General features: G+C 53.1%; 1 protein-coding gene across 1 annotated transcript; it reads right to left on the reverse strand.

Annotated features, from left to right (window-relative positions):
• Positions 1-7,422: 7,422 nt before the first annotated feature.
• Positions 7,423-14,296, reverse strand: LOC141731434 (uncharacterized). Its single transcript, XM_074557304.1, has 3 exons — positions 14,150-14,296; positions 12,748-13,655; positions 7,423-12,663 (listed from the first exon to the last, which is right to left on the reverse strand). Exons 1-3 carry the CDS (start codon positions 14,294-14,296, stop codon positions 11,751-11,753), a joined length of 1,968 nt encoding a protein of 655 aa, XP_074413405.1. The 3' UTR covers positions 7,423-11,750.
• Positions 14,297-17,083: the final 2,787 nt, after the last annotated feature.

The raw sequence follows: 17,083 nt of genomic DNA on the forward strand, positions 1-17,083 counted from the left end.
TTATTCCACAAGTTACCAAGTGTTTTAATTCAGCAGCCACACGTCCCTTTATGGCACCCAGTCCCATTGTCTGTACAGAGCTTTACAGCTTCCAGCTCCCTGTACAGCTAAAAATGCTCCTGCCCTTATAGGAAATGCAGGAAAAAGGATTTGGGGCCTCTTCCAGGTTCTCACCGAGAAGTTGTGGGGATCTCCTGGTGATTTCTCTTATTTAACCAACTCCCAAAGTACCTGGCACAGGCAGAAAACACCTCTGCAGTTATTGCAGGATACAGCAAAAAGAGGGAAATAGAGGGACTCCTGCAGCCAAAATCCTGTGTTTTTACTGAAATCAGTGATGAAATTTGAATTTTGAGCTGCAGCATCAGGCTCCAAATAAACATTTCTTCTTTTAAGTTATTCTAAACACACCTGCATCCATTGAAAACAAATTATTCTCTAATAAGTAAGAGTTGTATTCATTTCTTAAAAATACATCATATATAAAAATAAATAAAAATGTAAATATATGCACCAAGGATTTACAGTGCAGGTGTATTTCATTTTCCTCCCTCAATTTAAATATTTGCTTATCACCCTCCCAACTGCTGTAGAACAATTTCCTCTCTTTATTTCCTCTAAGGGTCCTGTACATTATGAATATTCATTGAAATAATTAAGCACCCTGTTCACAGCTTGTTGTGTTTACTGTTAGTGCAATAAAACCCAAACAGGTTAATGATGATCTTTAATTTGGGAATTTAATATTATTTCACCTCTGTATCTGTGAAAAGTTTAACTTCCCCTTTAAGCCTCATCAATTTAGGGAAAATAAGTAACCACCATAAAAAGCCACTGCAGGCTCAGAGGTACAAACTCCTGTGGTTTTGTCTGCTGAATTTCTCATTTCAGCTCCAGCACTGGAGGAAAACTGAGGTGTGGGGTTTTTTATTTTTGTCAGAATTGTTCACATCACAGTGGTTTTAGTGCAGCTGGTCAGTGGAAAGCAAAAACACCTTTGGGATGCAGCAGCCATTGGGAAAATGCATTTATCAAAGATCCTGGTGGGGAGGAGTGGAACCCGTGGGTGCAGAGGGCAGGTTCACCCACAGGAGCCCCCCAAGGCAGGGCTGGCACTCCCTAATTAACCCTTAATCAGCCCCATTAGCCGTGCGGAGCAGGAGCCAGGGCCCTGCAGCCAGAGCAGCACAAATCAGGGGGGTTTATGAGGATTGCTCACATTAATTTCATCCTTTATAGCCAATAAACCTTTGCTGCTTCATTACTGGGCACTGCTCGGATTTAGAGGAGATTTTCAGGGTGCAGGAGGGGACCAGGGCTGGGGCCAGCATGGGCACAGGGGCATGGCCAGCACTGAGCCCTGGCACTGCTCACAGCCTCCTGCACACCCCAGAAATTTTTTTAATATTTTTAGGAAGGCTGTGCTGGCCTGGTGAATCCTCTCCTTTCACCCCAGAGCTGCCACAGCTCCCTGAGGGTCTGCACCTTTTCCAGGACCCCTGGCTTGTGGCCACCCCACAGCCCTGACAAACCTCGTTTTATTTATTTATTAATGCTCAAACAGCCAGGAAAAGCAGGCACTGTTAGCCCAGACAGAAATTACAGAGCAAAATCTCCAGCTGCAAAAAATGATACAAAAAGGGCCAAGGTGGGAAATAAAGGAGAAAAGGGAGAGCTCTGCCCAGGACTGAGCAGCACCAGCCTGGCTGGAACCTCTCCCTTGAACACTGCAGAAATATTATTCTCAGAGCTACCTGAAGCTTTGTTTAATGCAATAAAAGCCCATTTTCGATGGGAATTAGCCCTGGAAGAGATGGCCATTAGGAAATAGTGATGCACAGCTCAGCCCCCTGGACCAGGGAGCTCCCAAACACCTGCACAGCTCCAGGGGGCTGATGCCTCTCTGCCAGAGCGGGGCTTGCTGGATAAACAATTAACAAAATGTCTAATTTAGCCCCGAAATTAACAGGGGGCTCAGTGCTTACACCAGCTAAGCAGCGTTTCCTCCACTATTCCTGGTTAATCCTCTCCTTTTTCAGGTTTTCACACAGGCCAAGCTCTTTGCCTTTTTCAAACCACTCCAAGGAAACGAGAAACTAAACCCAAACCAAACCCACATCCCCCACCCCAGCAAAAAGCACAGAGCAGGAGAAAAGCAGAGGTGTCACCTCCCTTACAGGGCTCTACGAGGCATCTCCTATTAATAGAATTTTAATAAAGTGCAGGAATTCAGGGCAAGGAGAGCAGCTGGAGCCGGGGTCTCAGAGGTATCCCTCCAGTAAAATGGCTTTTTGCAGGAAAAGAGGAGGGAGAAAGAAAAGGGGAAGGCAGTGGAACAAAACCGGGGGGGCAGAGCCCAGCCCTGCCAGCACCAAACCTGGAATTCCCTTCAGGAGGCTCCGAGCTGAGGGCAGGACATCAAAGGCAGGAGTGAACCTGAATTTCAGGAGTGAATCTGCATTTCAGGAGTGAATCTGCATTTCAGGTATTTATAACCCCCACAATCCCCACCTGGAACCTGCCTGGGAATGAGGAGGTTCCCAAGGAAAACTCCCCACTCTGGTAACTGGGAGCAGCTGAGCTTCCTCAGGAGCTCTCAGGGATGGATTCAGGCACCAGTTCCTTCAGAAATCTTTGGTTTCTCTGCAGTTTTATTTCACTTTGCAGCAGTTCCAGCACACACACCCCCAGCAGCAGCCTGGGCAGATCTCTACAAGCTCCCTGGAATGTTTCTCTGTATAATACACAGAATATTTCTCCATATGTGATGGTGAATATCACTAACCCCACTTCCACAAAGCAGGGAAAGGGAGGAAAATGGAGTGAACTGCATTTTGGGGCAGTTTGGGCAGGAATTGGGGTGTTTGGGGCTGCTGGAACATCTCCTCCCACCCAGCTTTGGGCAGGCTCTAAGCAGAAATTCAGAGATCCAGAATGGATGGAGAAAAGTGGAAGGAGCCCAGGAAAGCAGCTCCCCTGTGCCATGGAAATGCCAAATCTGCTGTGTTTGTCCTTTTGAGGTGCTGCTCCCAATAAATGAGTGAGGAAAAGCTGGGATGGGGCTGGTGACAGGGACCAGGGCTCCTTGCAGGGACAGTGACACCAGGGCTGTGCCACCCCCTGTCCCCCAGGGCTTCTCTGCCCCTCCCCTGTCAGCTCACAGGGCTCCAAAAGGAGAAACTTCCAGCACCATTTCCAAACTCTACACCAGCACCAGGAGTTTATTCTGTGAGTTCCCATTTTGGGAATAATAATTTTGTTTTTTATGGGGCAAACAATAACATGTATTTACAAACAGCTGTCGCTGCACGAATAAAAACAGTTCCAAAAGGAAGAAATCCAGTATAAAACAAAATTACTTTTTTCATTTAGCACTTGAGCTGCAATCAGGAGGAACAATCCATTTCAGGCAGGAACAGTTTCCTGCCTTTAAACACCAGCCAGCAGCGTCACTGTCACCCATCCCCAAAAAATAACCCAAGGAGGCATTTCCCCATTTCCTCAGCCCTGGGATGTGCCAGGAGAGCCCTGGTCCCTGTGTCACTCACAGGAGGGATGTGGCTGCAGAAATGGGCACAGCTGGGCATGAGACGTGTGCCAGGACAGGAGGGATGTGCCAGGACTGTCCCTGCTCCCGGTGTGCCATCCCTGCTCCCATTTCCCATCCCTGCCTGCAGAGCTGGGCACAGCTGGGCCAGGGATGTGTGCCAGGACAGGAGGGATGTGCCAGGACAGTCTCTGCTCTCTGTGTCCCATCCCTGCTCCCATTTCCCATCCCTGCCTGCAGAGCTGGGCTCAGCTGGGCCATTTTGGACTCTCCAAACTCCTGTGGCTCCCCCAGCCCAGCATCCCAGAGCTGCTCCCATCCCTTTCCCAGCCCTCTCCCCGCCCTTTCCCAGTGCCCACAGCCACAAACCCCCAAAGCAAAGCGGTTTTCCCCCACTCCAACTCTGCCACCTTGGCACTCAGGGTTTCCCCTCCTGCTCCTCCCATCATTTTGTCCTTCCATGGATTCACCCCCCATGCCCAATATCAGAGCTCCATCTAGCGCTGCTCAGCCCCTCCAGGGCCAGGGGGAAGGAGGGGGGAAAAGGGAAAGAAAAAAAAAATTAAATATATTAAAGGTGTTAATAAGCGACTTATTTAAACGGAGTATCACATATTGAACATTAATCACCTTGCAGTAAAAGTGTAATTAAGGAGTCACTCTGCCTTCTGGGGAAGGCTCGCTTGGAAGCCGAGAGAAAATGGTCTCTTTATTAACACAAATTATTTTATTTGGCTAAAGGTAATAATTCTGAGTGGGGTCAGCGGGCCCCGCGCTCACGGCGGCGGAGCCGGGCCCGGGCAGCGTTTCCATGGAGACCGAGCCAAGTTCATCCTCCCGGTGATGGCTCCGCTCTCCCCGCTCCGCCGGGAGGGCAGAAACACGGCCCGGGCTCCCGCAGGGGCTGCGAGCCACGAGAGAGCCCCCGGACCCTGCTGGGGGTGTGGGGACACGGTGGGAGGGAGATGGCACTGTCCCCTCCCATGGCACTGCACTGTCCCCACCAATGGCACTGTCCTCACCAATGGCACTGTCCCCTCCCATGGCACTGCACTGTCCCCTCCCCATGGCACTGTCCCCTCCCATGGCATTGTCCTCACCAATGGCACTGTCCCCTCCCCATGGCACTGCACTGTCCCCTCCCATGGCACTGTCCCCTCCCATGGCATTGTCCTCACCATGGCACTGTCCCCTCCCATGGCACTGTCCCCTCCCCATGGCACTGCACTGTCCCCTCCCATGGCACTGTCCCCTCCCATGGCATTGTCCTCACCATGGCACTGTCCTCACCAATGGCACTGTCCCCTCCCATGGCACTGTCCCCTCCCCATGGCACTGTCCCCTCCCATGGCACTGTCCCCTCCCATGGCACTGCACGGTCCCCTCCCATGGCACTGTCCCCTCCCATGGCACTGCACTGTCCCCACCAATGGCACTGCACTGTCCCCTCCCCATGGCACTGTCCTCACCATGGCATTGTCCTCACCAATGGTACTGTCCCCTCCCATGGCACTGCACTGTCCCCTCCCATGGCACTTCACTGTCCCCTCCCCATGGCACTGTCCCCTCCCATGGCATTGTCCCCTCCCCATGGCACTGTCCTCACCAATGGCACTGCACTGTCCCCTCCCATGGCACTGTCCCCTCCCATGGCACTTCACTGTCCCCTCCCATGGCACTGTCCCCTCCCATGGCACTGTCCCCTCCCCATGGCACTGCACTGTCCCCTCCTCATGGCACTGTCCCCTCCCATGGCACTGTCCTCACCAATGGCACTGTCCCCTCCTCATGGCACTGCACTGTCCCCTCTCCATGGCACTGTCCCCTCCCATGGCACTGTCCCCTCCCATGGCATTGTCCCCTCCCATGGCATTGTCCCCTCCCATGGCACTGCACGGTCCGGGGGTACTCCGGGTGGGGATGGGCACCAGGAGCAGGGGCAGCACCTGGGATTGGCTCCTGTGGGTAGGCTGTTCCTACCTTTCCATGCAGAAAGATAAGAGTGGAAATCTGGGAGACAGAGGATGTGCTGTGGATGCTCCTCCTCCTCTTCCTCATCTTCCTCCTCCTCTCTCTGCACTCCCAGGCTCCGTGGGGACAATTCCACTGCCCAAATGTGCTCTGATCCTCCTCCAAAAATAAATCCAACCCCCTTAACCAACACCCCTCATGGTCCAACATCCCTCCAGGCCAGGGCTGCAGCCACAAACAGCCTGGCTCCAACTGCTGGCCAGGCCCAGGGAACTTATTAACACCTAGTCAAGATTAATCAAGCAGGGAGAGCTAAAGCAGGGCCCTAATTAGTTGCTGATGATAACTATATTTGTCATCCTCTCCCCAATTAGTCTACTGTATGTTTCAGAGTTTAATTGCACCTTGTTCTTCATTTAAATGTCATCATGTGCATATATTCTCCTCCTTCTTTAGCAAATTTGAGAAAAATTTGACATTAAATATAGATTATCTTTAGATTTTCATAATTAACACAACTGAACTGCCATGAGCCCAAATACATCTCCTCTGCAATAAATCTGCCCTCTCTTGGGTGGGTGCTCCAAAGGGCTGTGGGTGTGGGATGTCCCCTGGCACTGGTGGCACTGGGGACAGGTGTGGGTGGCACCTCATGCCCAGGACACGGCCTCGAGGTCCCCCTCAGAAGGAAGGGATGGAGCAATCTTTGGGACTTTCTCCCTTTTGGGGTTTCTTTTCCTGGCTATCACAGCTGATGGTGTTTGGGAGTGTGGTGTGCAGGCACTGGGTCAGATTGTGCCTGGGGAAGGACGAGGGTGAGGAGATTGTCCCCATGTCCCCATCCCCAGGGACAGCCCTGCCCAGGCAGCCCCTGAGCCCTCCCCTGCCCCAGCAGGGCCAGCACAGGGGGCTGGGGCTGTCCCCGGGTCCTCCCCAGTGCCACTGATCCAGATTAACAGATATTCAATATATCGATGGACAAGGGAGAGCTGCAGGGACTGACCTGTGCCTCTGCATCCCTTTAACCCTTCAGCTGCTGCCCACAGCTCACACAGGACCCTGTGCCACCCAGCAGAGCTGTCCCCAGGGCTGGGGACACCCAGGACCCATGCCAGGGAAGTTCAGGGGCAGCAAACCCTGGGAATGGTTGATCCTGAGCCATTCCCTGCTGGCACCAGGGAGCCTGGAGCTCCTCTCCTGACACAGCTGATGCTGCCCAGCCCAGCCAGGGCCTGCTGTGCCCCCTGAGCCCCCAGCCCAGCCAGGACCAGACTCAATCTGAGGCTGCTCCCAGCCCCCAGTGCCCACCCCAGGCCCCCTGCCCACCCTCTGCTGCCTCCTGCAGGGGTTTCCTGCAGGAATTCTGCAGTGGTTTTCACCCAGCCAGCTGATGTGGCCAACAGCTCTGCCCACAGCAGGGCTGGCACTGAAAACACCCAGAGAAGGGGAAGGGGAAAAGCCCACTGGGATGCTCCAGGGACACTCCTTGTTATTCCTTGGGAAAACACAGCCAAAGCTGAGGCAGGGATGGAATAAAGGAATAAAGCGATGCTGGTGGTGAACCTCAGCCCTTCCCACAGCCAGCAGCAGGAGCAAAAGCAGCTTTTATGTTGTTTTATGTTGTTACTGCACCTGTTTCCTGAGGAACCTTCCCACAGCTGGAGAATCCAGCTCCATGTCCCATTTGCCAGCCAAAGCTTGGGAACAGACCCAGTCTGAAAGGAAAGAGGGTGGGAAGCACCCAGGGGTCTGCAGGGCCCCGTGGGGGCGTTCACAAGCACACACAGAGCTTTGGGTGCCTCAGATTTAAAACAGATTTATTTATAAACAGATTTATTTATAAACAGATTTTATACGTTCATCCCTCCCTGCAGTTTTGACTGTTGACTTTCCAGCCGTCTCTCCTCGCCTTCTGAAGCTGTTTGGGCTTTTTTTTTTTTTCCCCTTTAACCTTGAAAATTAACCTAAAACACAGGGTGCTGTACACATGACTTGCTGAAATAAATTGCATCCTTAATTATGAACACCCTGGGCTGCGCTGTGCTCCAGGCCACGCTGCCCCAGCGGACACCCCCCTCCTGATGAGTGCTTATTGAACACGGGAACAACAATCAACACTAATTAAATACTCAGCTGTGGAGAGGAGACAATGTTTATCAAAAAATGCAAGAGGAGGGGAGCTCATCCTCTGTTTGCCATAATTAGTCAGCGACGCTCCCCAGGCGCTCTCGGAAATCGAACTCGGGTTTGTTCACATCTGCTTGGCACAGGCACACAAAGGCCAGTCTGGCCCTGTCCCCGAGTGTCCCCCACCCCCAGAGTGACACCCCACCCTCCTCTGGGACATTCCAGGGCAGCCAGGCCCTGCTGGCTGCAGGGGATGTCCATGGGGTCCCTGTCCCCAAACCCTCGGGCACAGGAGCTGCTGGGGCTCAGAGAGGGGGGAAAGGGGAGGGCACAAGGTGCCCACACAGTGCCTTGCACCCCATCAAACCCAGCCCCTCAGCAGGAGCATCATCTGAATGCAAATTGGTATCTTTTTAATGCTTTCCTGGAATTCTGCAATGGTTTTCAGCTGGGGAAGGGGCAGGACAGGGCCCTTCCTTTCCCTCTGTTCCTTTCCTTCTGTCTCACGTCATTCCCAGCTCAAGGATCTACCCAGCAGCAGAGGACAGGAGTTAAAATTCCCCTGAAGGAGGGGAATCAGGAGGTTACTGAGGATGGGGTTGGAATGCTGGATGGAGCCTGGGACAGCTCCAGATAGGCAAACACCAGTTCCAGCTTGTCCAGGAATGGAGAACAGGAAGAAAACCCCTCTCTATCCCACTCCATGTTCCAACATCCATCCAAGCACTGCTGAAGGTCCCTGTCCTGTCCATCCACACCCACATTCCCATTCTGTGTGCTGCTGGGGGGACACACCAGCCTGGTGTTGAAACCTTCATTATTCTTTCAGTGAAAAATTTCTTCCTAATATCCAACCTGTACCTTCCCTAGCTTGGGACTGTGTCCCCTCCTGGAATTAAACCAGGCTGCCTCCCCAGGAGCCAGAGGAGGACTGGAAGCCTCTGCTGAGGGTGGCTGGGCAGGGGTGACACCAGGACAGGGCCACAGCAGAAGCTGCTGCTCCTTCCCAGCCCAGCTGTGGCCTCGGCACTCCAGGTTAAACAACCAGGCTCAGAAATCACAGCACTGCCCTTGCCCTCCCATCTACCCTAAATACCTACAGCATTTCTGGTAGCAAACAATCTCCAAGACTCATTTCTTGGAGCAGCAGCAGATGGTCAAGAGCATTTCCTGAAATTGAATATTGTAATGAATTTAGGATCGAGAAAATTTACATAATAATCTGGTTTAGATTCTGATAGTGAAGAAACCTACATAGAAACTGCTTCTTTTCAGCTATTTGAATTAAAGTATAAATCTCCAAGTATTTTAATTATAAACAAACTTCTTGGTCTTCCGCATCCTTGGAAGAAATTGAAAAATTAACTACCCAGGGAGGCTGAAGGCCACACATCAGGTTCAGCTCAGGTTTGCCTTTCATGACCCAGGGGCTGGAGGGGGGTGTTTGGGAGCCTGGTGTGCCAGAGGGGACTCACATTTGGCTGATCCTGCTGATCCCTCCTCAAACTGCACCAGCCCAGACTGGGAACCTTGGAGCTGCTCAGGGAAGTCAAAAACCCAGGGCTGGGGGCTCTGGGTGTGCCCCCACAGCCTGGGATGGGATGGAGACATGGGGATGGGGATATGGGAATGGGATTGGGGATATGGGAAGGGGGGATATGGGGATTTGGGGACATGGGGATGGGGATATGGGGATGGGATGATGGCTCCCATGGGAATCAGCCATTCCCAGATCCCAGTGAAGGATCCAGGATGCCCCAAGTTGGGTGCACACACCCCACTCCCCCCCTGCTCAGTGCCACAAGGCACAGGGTGAGGCTGGGAATTCCCTTTCGGGGCCATCTCCTCCCCACCCCTGGCACAGCCCCGTGCCAATCCCACTGCCAGGACGCCAGCACTGGCACAGCCAGGGCTCCCTCCATCCTCACCCTCCCTCTGGACCACAGATTTCCCCTTCCCAGCCTCGTGCCAGGAAACGCAGAGGGCCCTTTCTTCTTAGAAAAGCAAATATTTAGTCTAGATAAAACCCCCCCGAGCGTTTTCCCCAGGTAATACTGGTAACTAAAATAATCACATTCACTTTGCTGGTTTAATTTTATATTTCCATTCCTACCTTATCTTTTTTCTGCAAGCATCATTAAACCACACCATAACAAAAATACATGAACTGTTATTCTTTCCAGAGAAGCCATAAACCACCTCAAAGCTTTTCAAGTTTATTCTTATCTCGTACATCTTCCTCTGGTTGGGTTTTTTTTTCCCCTTCATGCATTTCAGAAAGGTAGTTTTCCCTAATGTTAAGAATAGTTGCATTGAAAATGAGATGCTGCCTCTGAAAAGCCCCTCTGGAGGATTAAATAAGTAAAATAGAGCCAGAAAATAAACTGGAACCTCATTAAAATAATTTTGCAAGGAGAAATCCTACCCTACAATAGCTTTTCAATATCACTTAGAAAATTCTTCAAGTCATATATATATGTTCTTAATTCAGGACCTTCCATTAAAAAAGACATTACAGAGGGAAGTGAAAGGCCATTTAGCACCCTTGTTTATATAAAAATGCATATTAGGCAGGGATGCAATCTCCAGCAGAAGGTTGGGATGCAGCTGGAATGAGCTGTGCCTGCCTGGGAGGTGCTAATGAGGGCTGGCAGAGCTGGGAGGCAGCGCCAGCGCCTCCTTATCCTGCCAGGGAATTCAGCCACTCCTGCATTTCCCTTTGCCTTACCTGTTCCCACCTCCCGGCCTCCCTGGGCTGCCAGGTGAGTTTGTGGCACCAACCTGCTCCATGCTCAGCAGGCAGCAATGAGGCTCTGCCAGAGCTTGGAGCAGGGATAAAAACTGCTCAATTCACCCCAAAATGCTGTCCTGGGATGGAGCTGGGGTGCCAGGAAGGATCCCTAGGGAAAAGGGTGACTCTCAGTCCCAAACCTTGCCGTAAGTGTGCTCTGCCTGGGGGACAGCGTGCACCCAGGGGATGGGCACATCACTGCTCAGCTCCTAAACCAGCCAGGTTTAGCGTCCCATCAATTCCCAGCACTTTGTTACAGTTTCAAAGGGTAAAACTCCTGATCAGGGGTGAAGCAATCACTGCTGCTCTGCTGAAAGAAGTGCCAAGGAGCCATCCCTGACCTGGCAGGGAAAAATTTCTGAGGAAGCTCCTTCAAGGGAGACCCCAGGGCTCTCCAGATCAGAGTCAAGGTTAAATCATGGAAATTGCCCAGCTGGGAACAGTTTTGGATGTCCTGCTTAACAAGGAGGTAAAATAGAGGTGGCCCACAGAGGTATCCCCAGTGTACTCAGAAATATTTAATCTCCAAAAACCTTCATGTAATGAAAACAGAAAAGGTTATCATCTTGTGTTAATATGCGTTTTGTGTTGTATTGCTCTGTAATGCAGGGTGAGCACAGGGTGAGCACAGGGTGAGCTCTCTCCTCCTTGCTGTGACCCCTGGGCTGGCAGGGATGACACCGTGACGTCGGCCAGCCTGTGCCATCCCCTGGCACTGACGCGTGGGATGAAATTCCTTTCACTAGGATTTTTCTCCTGAGAAGCCCCAGAACAGAAATGGAACCAATAACAATCTGCTGGCTGTGGAGTGTGGGCTGGAGATGGTTCAGCAAATGGGGCAGCTTGGATTGGTTTCCTGTGCATTGTTTCTACGTGATGACCAATCATGGTCCAGCTCTGTAGGGGCTGTGATCAGCCCCAGGTTTTTATTATTCATTCCTTTCCAGCTATCTGATGTCTCCTTGCTCTTTTAGTATAGTTCTAATATCTCATTTTCTTTTAATATAATAGAGATCATAACATAATAAATCAACCGTCTGAAAAGTGAAGTCAAGATTCTCATCTCTTCCATTGCCCTGGGGACCCTCAAACACCACCACAAGCAGCAGCTTGAGCTGGTCTGGGCAGCACCAAATAAAATAAAATAAAAAGCTTTAAATAAAGAAAAATAAAAAATAAAAATGAAATTTAAAAAAACTAAAAAATTTTAAAAATACACTGAATTTAAAACAAATTGAAAAACAAAATGAAAACCATTAAGTGCGGTAAAGTGAAGCGCCATAAATTGCCATAAAAGATCCATAAAACAAATTATCATAAAGTGCAACTGACGCTAAAGGCGCCACAAAGCGCAACTGTCGTAAAAGGGGCCGTAAAGCGCGACTGTCGCAAAACTGCCGTAAAGCAGCACTGTTGTAAAAGGTGCCGTAAAGCGCAACTGTCGTAAAAGGGGCCGTAAAGCGCGACGGTCGTAAAATCGGCCGTAAAGCAGCACTGTCGTAAAAGGGGCCGTAAAGCGCGACTGTCGTAAAAGGGGCCGAAAAGCTCGACTGTCGTAAAAGCGGCCGTAAAGCGCGACTGTCGTAAAACTGCCGTAAAGCGCGACTGTCGTAAAAGGGGCCGTAAAGCGCAACTGTCGTAAAACTGCCGTAAAGCAGCACTGTCGTAAAGACGGCCGTAAAGCGCGACTGTCGTAAAAGCGGCCGTAAAGCGCGACTGTCGTAAAACTGCCGTAAAGTAGCACTGTCGTAAAAGGTGCCGTAAAGCGCAACTGTCGTAAAAGGGGCCGTAAAGCGCGACGGTCGTAAAATCGGCCGTAAAGCAGCACTGTCGTAAAAGGGGCCGTAAAGCGCGACTGTCGTAAAACTGCCGTAAAGTAGCACTGTCGTAAAAGCGGCCGTAAAGCGCGACTGTCGTAAAAGCGGCCGTAAAGCGCGACTGTCGTAAAAGCGGCCGTAAAGCGCGACTGTCGTAAAAGGGGCCGTAAAGCGCGACTGTCGTAAAACTGCCGTAAAGCGCGACTGTCGTAAAAAGGTGCCGTAAAGCGCGACTGTCGTAAAACTGCCGTAAAGCGCGACTGTCGTAAAATCGGCCGTAAAGCGCGACTGTCGTAAAACTGCCGTAAAGCGCGACTGTCGTAAAAGGTGCCGTAAAGCGCGACTGTCGTAAAAGCGGCCGTAAAGCGCGACTGTCGTAAAACTGCCGTAAAGCAGCACTGTCGTAAAAGGTGCCGTAAAGCGCGACTGTCGTAAAAGGGGCCGTAAAGCGCGACTGTCGTAAAACTGCCGTAAAGCGCGACTGTCGTAAAAAGGTGCCGTAAAGCGCGACTGTCGTAAAACTGCCGTAAAGCAGCACTGTCGTAAAAGGTGCCGTAAAGCGCGACTGTCGTAAAAGGGGCCGTAAAGCGCGACTGTCGTAAAAAGGGCCGTAAAGCGCGACTGTCGTAAAACTGCCGTAAAGCAGCACTGTCGTAAAAGGGGCCGAAAAGCTCGACTGTCGTAAAAGGGGCCGTAAAGCGCGACTGTCGTAAAATCGGCCGTAAAGCGCGACCGTCGTAAAATCGGCCGTAAAGCAGCACTGTCGTAAAAGCGGCCGTAAAGCGCGACTGTCGTAAAACTGCCGTAAAGCAGCACTGTCGTAAAAGCGGCAGTAAAGCGCGACTGTCGTAAAAGGGGCCGTAAAGCGCGACTGTCGTAAAACTGCCGTAAAGCAGCACTGTCGTAAAAGCGGCAGTAAAGCGCGACTGTCGTAAAAGGGGCCGTAAAGCAGCACTGTCGTAAAACTGCCGTAAAGCGCGACTGTCGTAAAAGGGGCCGTAAAGCGCGACTGTCGTAAAAGGTGCCGTAAAGCGCGACTGTCGTAAAATCGGCCGTAAAGCGCGACTGTCGTAAAACTGCCGTAAAGCAGCACTGTCGTAAAAGGTGCCGTAAAGCAGCACTGTCGTAAAAGGGGCCGTAAAGCGCGACTGTCGTAAAACTGCCGTAAAGCAGCACTGTCGTAAAAGGGGCCGTAAAGCGCGACTGTCGTAAAACTGCCGTAAAGCAGCACTGTCGTAAAAGGGGCCGTAAAGCGCGACTGTCGTAAAAGGGGCCGTAAAGCGCAACTGTCGTAAAAGGGGCCGTAAAGCGCGACTGTCGTAAAAGCGGCCGTAAAGCAGCACTGTCGTAAAAGGTGCCGTAAAGCGCGACTGTCGTAAAACTGCCGTAAAGCAGCACTGTCCTAAAGGGGGCCGAAAAGCTCGACTGTCGTAAAAGCGGCCGTAAAGCGCGACTGTCGTAAAAGGGGCCGTAAAGCGCGACTGTCGTAAAGCTGCCGTAAAGCAGCACTGTCGTAAAAGGGGCCGTAAAGCGCGACTGTCGTAAAAGGGGCCGTAAAGCGCGACTGTCGTAAAATCGGCCGTAAAGCAGCACTGTCGTAAAACTGCCGTAAAGCGCGACTGTCGTAAAAGGGGGCGTAAAGCGCGACTGTCGTAAAACTGCCGTAAAGCGCGACTGTCGTAAGTGGTGCCATAAAGCGTGAGTTTTCTCCCATCTTTTCCAGAGACTTTTGGACACAGTTTTTGTTAAACATTTTAACAGCATCTTCCGCCAGGCCGTGGCTGCCGTGGAGCCGGTCGCAGCCTACAGGGCACTGCTGGAGCAGTTTCCTGCACCGGGGGTGCCCCCAGCAGCCGCCCCGCCCAGCTCCGCCCCTGCTGCGGCCCCGCCCCTTGCTGCCGCGAGTCCACAGCGGGCCACGCCCCCACCTCCTTGTTGGACCCCAGGGCTCCGGTACCCGCGGTCCCGCTCACCTTGGCCGCACCGTCCCCGCCCTCGCGGTCTCAACCTCCGTCCCCCCGGCTCCTCCCACCGCTTCGCCATCCTTGCTTTTGCCATCCCGTTGGTCCCTGCTGTCCCGGCTACCGCGGGCCCCGCCCCCAACCCCGCCCACTTGGATCACCACGGCTCCGCCCCCCCCTCCCCCCCCCGCGAGTGCGGCCGCTCCTGCCGTCCCCCCAAAGCCGCCCTCGCCCCCTTTGCCGGCACAGCGGGGCCGGTGCTGGCCGAGTGCCGTCGCTGCCGCGTCTCTGCAGTCCCGGGCGGCTCCGCGGTGCCGAGCGCGCCTGGCGCGGCCGCGCTGCGTCCCCAGCGCCCCCTGTGCACACTCACGCCCCCACCCCCGGCGTTCAAGCGCCCGCAGTGCACCCCGAGCCGCCCCCGGGCTCCGCGGCAGGGCAGACACCCATGGTTAACCCTGTCTCCGCCGCCGTGTCGGCGCAATCCCCCGCTCCCGGCACGGCACCGCTTGCGTTGGGACGGGAGCGCCCCAGCCTGCCCAGCCCCTCCCGTGCCGGCGGCGCGGCGTCCGCACCGGTGGCTGCAGCCCCTCCCGTGCCGGCGCCGCTCCAGCCGAGCCTCCCGTGCCTGCCGCCCCTGCCCGCCGGGCCGGCAGCCACCCCAGCCCGCAGCGGCCGCACGCCGCGCTCCCGCCGCCGACCAGCCCACCGCCGGCCATGCCGCCCCCGCGGCAGCCTCCCGCCGCCCCTCCCGCCTCCCGCCGCCCCCCCGGGACCATCTCCCGCTGACGCGGCCGCCCCGCCGCCGCCCGTGGTCGCTTTCTCCCTCCTGCCGCCGCTGCATGGCGGGGCGAGCCGCGCCTTCCCCAGCGCGGCCCCCGCTTCAGAGCTGCTGGATGTCGCGGCTCCGCCGCCTCCCGCAGCCATGGCCGTCCCGTCGCTCCCTTCCACGACCGCGGCCGCAGCCCCGTTCCCGCAGCCCCGTTCCCGCGGCTCCGCCGCCTCCCGCCAGCCTCGCGCCCGCCCCACGCTGCCACAGTGACGCAACCGACGCATGCGCAGTTGCGATCTGCTACACCGTCGCACCATTATCACTCCGCGCCGCCTCATCCAACCACGGCACGCATGCGCAGTTCTATCTCCACGACCCCGCCGCCGCCAGCCCCCACTGCTTTGGCCGCAGCTTTGGCACCGCCCGGTCCCAGTTCCGAGCCGCTGCCCGGCCACAGCCGGAATCCCTGTGCCCAGGCACGCCGCTTCCGCCGCCACCGGGTCCGTACACGGCACCACAGCAGGCGAATACTGCAGCGCCTTGCATGTATCCTTCCGCGTCTGTCCTTCTGCCGGAACTTGAGGAGCAGGGCACATCACGGAGAGATCCCTCCGCTGCGCGTGACGCTGCGCGTGACGCTGCGCGTGACGCTGCACAACCGATACCTGAGATCCCTCCGCGTTTTCGCCTTCCGCGCTCCCAGCACCGAGCGGGACTACTTTGTGTCACGATTCGTCCGCACAGCCACATCCACGCACACAAAGCGTGCCACGAGGAGGGGGAGGCTGGAATGTGACAGCTGCTTTCATAAATACAGCACAGACAGAGAATTATTTTGCCCCTGCAAATGCCAACCCTTTGATCCCAACACAAAAGCATTTCGAAAAAGAACTGTTCCCAAAAAGCTCCAGAGTCCCCCCAGGGTTTGGGAGAGATTTCTCGACCCAAAAAGAGACACAAAACCCTGAAAATTCGCCAGCATTAATCCCAAATTAGAAAACTCCCAAAAATCTTTTGATAATTTTCAACTAAGAGACTGGCATGAAGTCAGAGGCCAGATCTGCAAAGAAGAATAAATCCTCTAGCTGTGCCTGTGCTATTCGGCCAGCAAGCCGGTGGTCCTACAACACGGGTGGCTGTCCCACCTCATGAGATAAAATTGTGAAAAGCAATAAGGGACAGTGGTATCTGCTCCCCATATTTTAAGCAACTGCTGAAAAGCACCCTGGAAGGACATACACACACACCAAGTAAAAATCTTGCTGGTATAATTCTCACAGACTCAGGTGAGACCCAGGTAATCCAAGCAGCAGAAGGACAATGTGGCGATGATATAACTCGCCCAATAATTATTGAAAATAATGCCAATGCAGAATGTAAAAGAGTTATCAAAGCCCTAGGGAAAGAAAAACCCTCAGTGCCTGAAATGATTGATGCCTGTAACAAAACTGGGAGTTCACAGCAAGTGGCAATTACCCAGGCAAATGAACTTGGAAAAACTCTAGGAGAAAAAATGGAAAGGGCTCTTACAGCTCAAACAGCACAAACAGAGGCTTTACCTGTAAATCAACCAAAGATGAATGCCTGGGTTGCTTTAGCCAGGTCTGCAGGCTCCCGTACCATCTGTCTGTCTGACACAAGCCCTGACAAACCCTTTCCAACCTGTCCAGTTGGAGTTCCTTTCCCAAAAGGGTTTGATAATGTTACTCCTGATGAATATTGGCCATATGATGATCATCATGTATCTCCAACTCCCAGCCAGAAACACCAAACTTATACTGATTATATAAGTTTTTATATTATATATTATTGATTATATTGATAATTCTAAAGCTGATCAATCTGACCTCCAAGAGCTAGAAGTCCCAGGCTCATAAACCATGGATATCTGTTACTTCTGTCATTTCCTAGCAGAAGATGGCCCTGATTTCACACAGCTTATGGCAGTGTGACTCCTTGGTGTAATCAAACCAAGCTTCTCATGTATGACCAACCTCACGTGTAATTACTGCTCCCTGCCCACTGAAAACTTCACGCTCCCACCATGTTGAGCTGAGCCTTGACACAGGTGTAATAATTAGAGGGTAATAATATTAATAA

The sequence above is a fragment of the Zonotrichia albicollis genome, chromosome 22, assembly GCF_047830755.1.
Source record: "Zonotrichia albicollis isolate bZonAlb1 chromosome 22, bZonAlb1.hap1, whole genome shotgun sequence".
NCBI lineage: Eukaryota > Metazoa > Chordata > Aves > Passeriformes > Passerellidae > Zonotrichia > Zonotrichia albicollis.

Bases quoted from the DNA above. Each gene is read 5' to 3' on its own strand.
- LOC141731434 (XM_074557304.1), bottom strand. From the start codon at position 14,296: ATGGCGAAGCGGTGGGAGGAGCCGGGGGGACGGAGGTTGAGACCGCGA. The intron at 13,656-14,149 runs GCAAGGGGCGGG...GGCCCCCTTTAG, and splicing joins CCCGCTGTGGACTCGCGGCA to GACAGTGCTGCTTTACGGCA. The intron at 12,664-12,747 runs CTTTTTACGACA...GCTTTACGGCAC, and splicing joins ACAGTCGCGCTTTACGGCAC to CTTTTACGACAGTGCTGCTT.